At 42.6% G+C, this 2,224-nt stretch overlaps 1 protein-coding gene across 1 annotated transcript in view; it reads right to left on the bottom strand.

Moving 5' to 3' along the window:
- Window positions 1-250: 250 nt before the first annotated feature.
- Window positions 251-2,224, bottom strand: part of LOC112547941 (homeobox protein Hox-A1-like) — a 5,655-nt gene continuing 3,681 nt past the window's right edge. Inside the window, 1 exon segment of the mRNA XM_025191487.1 lies at window positions 251-594. Coding sequence (XP_025047272.1) covers window positions 251-594 — 344 coding nt within the window.

Below are 2,224 nucleotides of genomic sequence, written 5' to 3' on the forward strand. Positions count from 1 at the left end.
GCTGGCTTAGAAGCACCAGGAAAGCCCCGAGGTGGGAGCCTGGGAACTGCAAGAAATGTTTTTAGAGGGTGTTCCCCCCGCCAAAGTCCTTTGCAGGCTTTGGCAGGAGCCAAGCTCTGCGAGAAGCAAGCTGGATGCAAAGAGGCTAGCTAAGTGGTCCTGATGGACTGGTGTCTTTCTGGTGCTTTTTTTTTTCCTCCACAAGGTGAGAAGAAAAGTTCCAGCACTGCAGAAAGCCCCAGAGGCCCCATCAGATGGGAGGGGTGGTGGCCTCCTGGCTTCGGCTAGGGGAGATGGCTGGGGATGTGATGTCCGATTTATCAGAGGGGGACTCGTGTCCGCGATAGCTGGATGCCCCCCCAAGGAGACCCTCCTTCTCCCTCTTCTTCTGCTTCATCCTGCGGTTCTGGAACCAGATCTTCACCTGGGTCTCATTGAGCTGCAAGGCCGAGGCGATCTCCACCCGCCTGGCCCGGGTCAGGTACTTGTTGAAGTGGAATTCCTTCTCCAGCTCCGTCAGCTGCTTGGTGCTGAAGTTGGTCCTGGGAGAGGCTCCATGGGTCTCCCCAGCAAAGCTGCAGTCCCTGATCTTTGCTGGGGACAGAGAGGGAGAGGCACTTCAACACACGGAGGTTAACGAACAGGTCTTCCACTTCCCTGCTGCACACACACAACACACACATTGCTTTCCTCAAGCAAGTCCAATACTACACACATCTACACACACACACTCTCCTGTCCTCTTCCCTTCTAATAGAGGCCCAGATTCCTTTTGCAAAATTGATTCCTATCATTGTATATGCCCATGTTCAGGGCACGCATGCTGCAGTCATTGGCTGGATAATGTAAATTATATTATATATGCATTATGCAAAATAATCACATGTACCACTGCTTTTCTTTATCTACAGACAAGCATATAGAGGAGTGCGTATGTATATACATGTGCATATGTATATACACATATATACATGTGTATATATATATACATGTATATATGTGTATATACATATGCATGTATACACACATGTATGGATATGTGTGTGCAAATATATACACATATGTATACACATACATACATATATACACAAAATGATATGATATGATATGATATGATATGATATGATATGATATGCACATGCATACATATTATACATATACTGGGATATTATATACAAACATTCATACAAACATATATATATATACATACACATATGTATATATACAGATACACACATATATGTGTATGTATACACACATATATATATATATTATATATTATATACACACACACACATACATAATTATATATATATAATATGCCAGTACATAGTGTGTGTGTCTGTGTGTGTGTGCACACACACGAGTGTATTTGTATATAGGGCATGTGAGTCTATAAGGATTATCCATATTCATATATGGATAGTTTTCACTATATAAACACACACAATTATTTTCCTCTGTACAGCAAGAATTACCTGGACACCTCTACACATCACTGTGTGTGCATGTTACAGACACTATGCACATACATATACTGCACACAATTACTGTTCACTATACAGAGCAAAAAAGGTATATACATACCAACATAGGTGTGCATATGCACCCATGCACCCACTTTTTATTATATGCCTCCATATTCATATAGCTATGCTATGCATTATATATTAATAATATATGGTGTATCTCAAACATGGCATACCGTGATTTTATTAGGCTGAGCTACTTATAATGGATATTAAGATATACAAGATGATGGAGCCCCTCTGAGCCTTTCTGGATAAGGAGGGATATAAAAAATAATCATGATAACAATGACAATAGTAGGAATATTGGGATAAGGATAATAGCAACATATGTGCACAGATGCATGCATATACACGTGCACATGTGCGCACAGATGCTTGCACACACATACACACATGTGCACAGATGCATGCATATGTTTACACACATGCACGCACATGCACAATATGTGCATAGATGCATGCACACACACATGTGCACACATACACACAATGCGCACGCAAATGCATAACTGTGCACAGATGCATACACAAGCATAGGCACAACACGTGCATGGATACATACACGCGCACACACACACATGCACACTTGTGTGAGCATGACACATGATGATGGGTGCTCTGCTCCCCTCTACTGCTGCCCCACGTCGCCCCAGGGGTCTCTGCTGGGCTGGAGGATTTGTGTGTGTGGGGGG

The sequence above is a fragment of the Alligator sinensis genome, unplaced genomic scaffold (genome assembly GCF_000455745.1).
Source record: "Alligator sinensis unplaced genomic scaffold, ASM45574v1 scaffold149_1, whole genome shotgun sequence".
NCBI lineage: Eukaryota > Metazoa > Chordata > Crocodylia > Alligatoridae > Alligator > Alligator sinensis.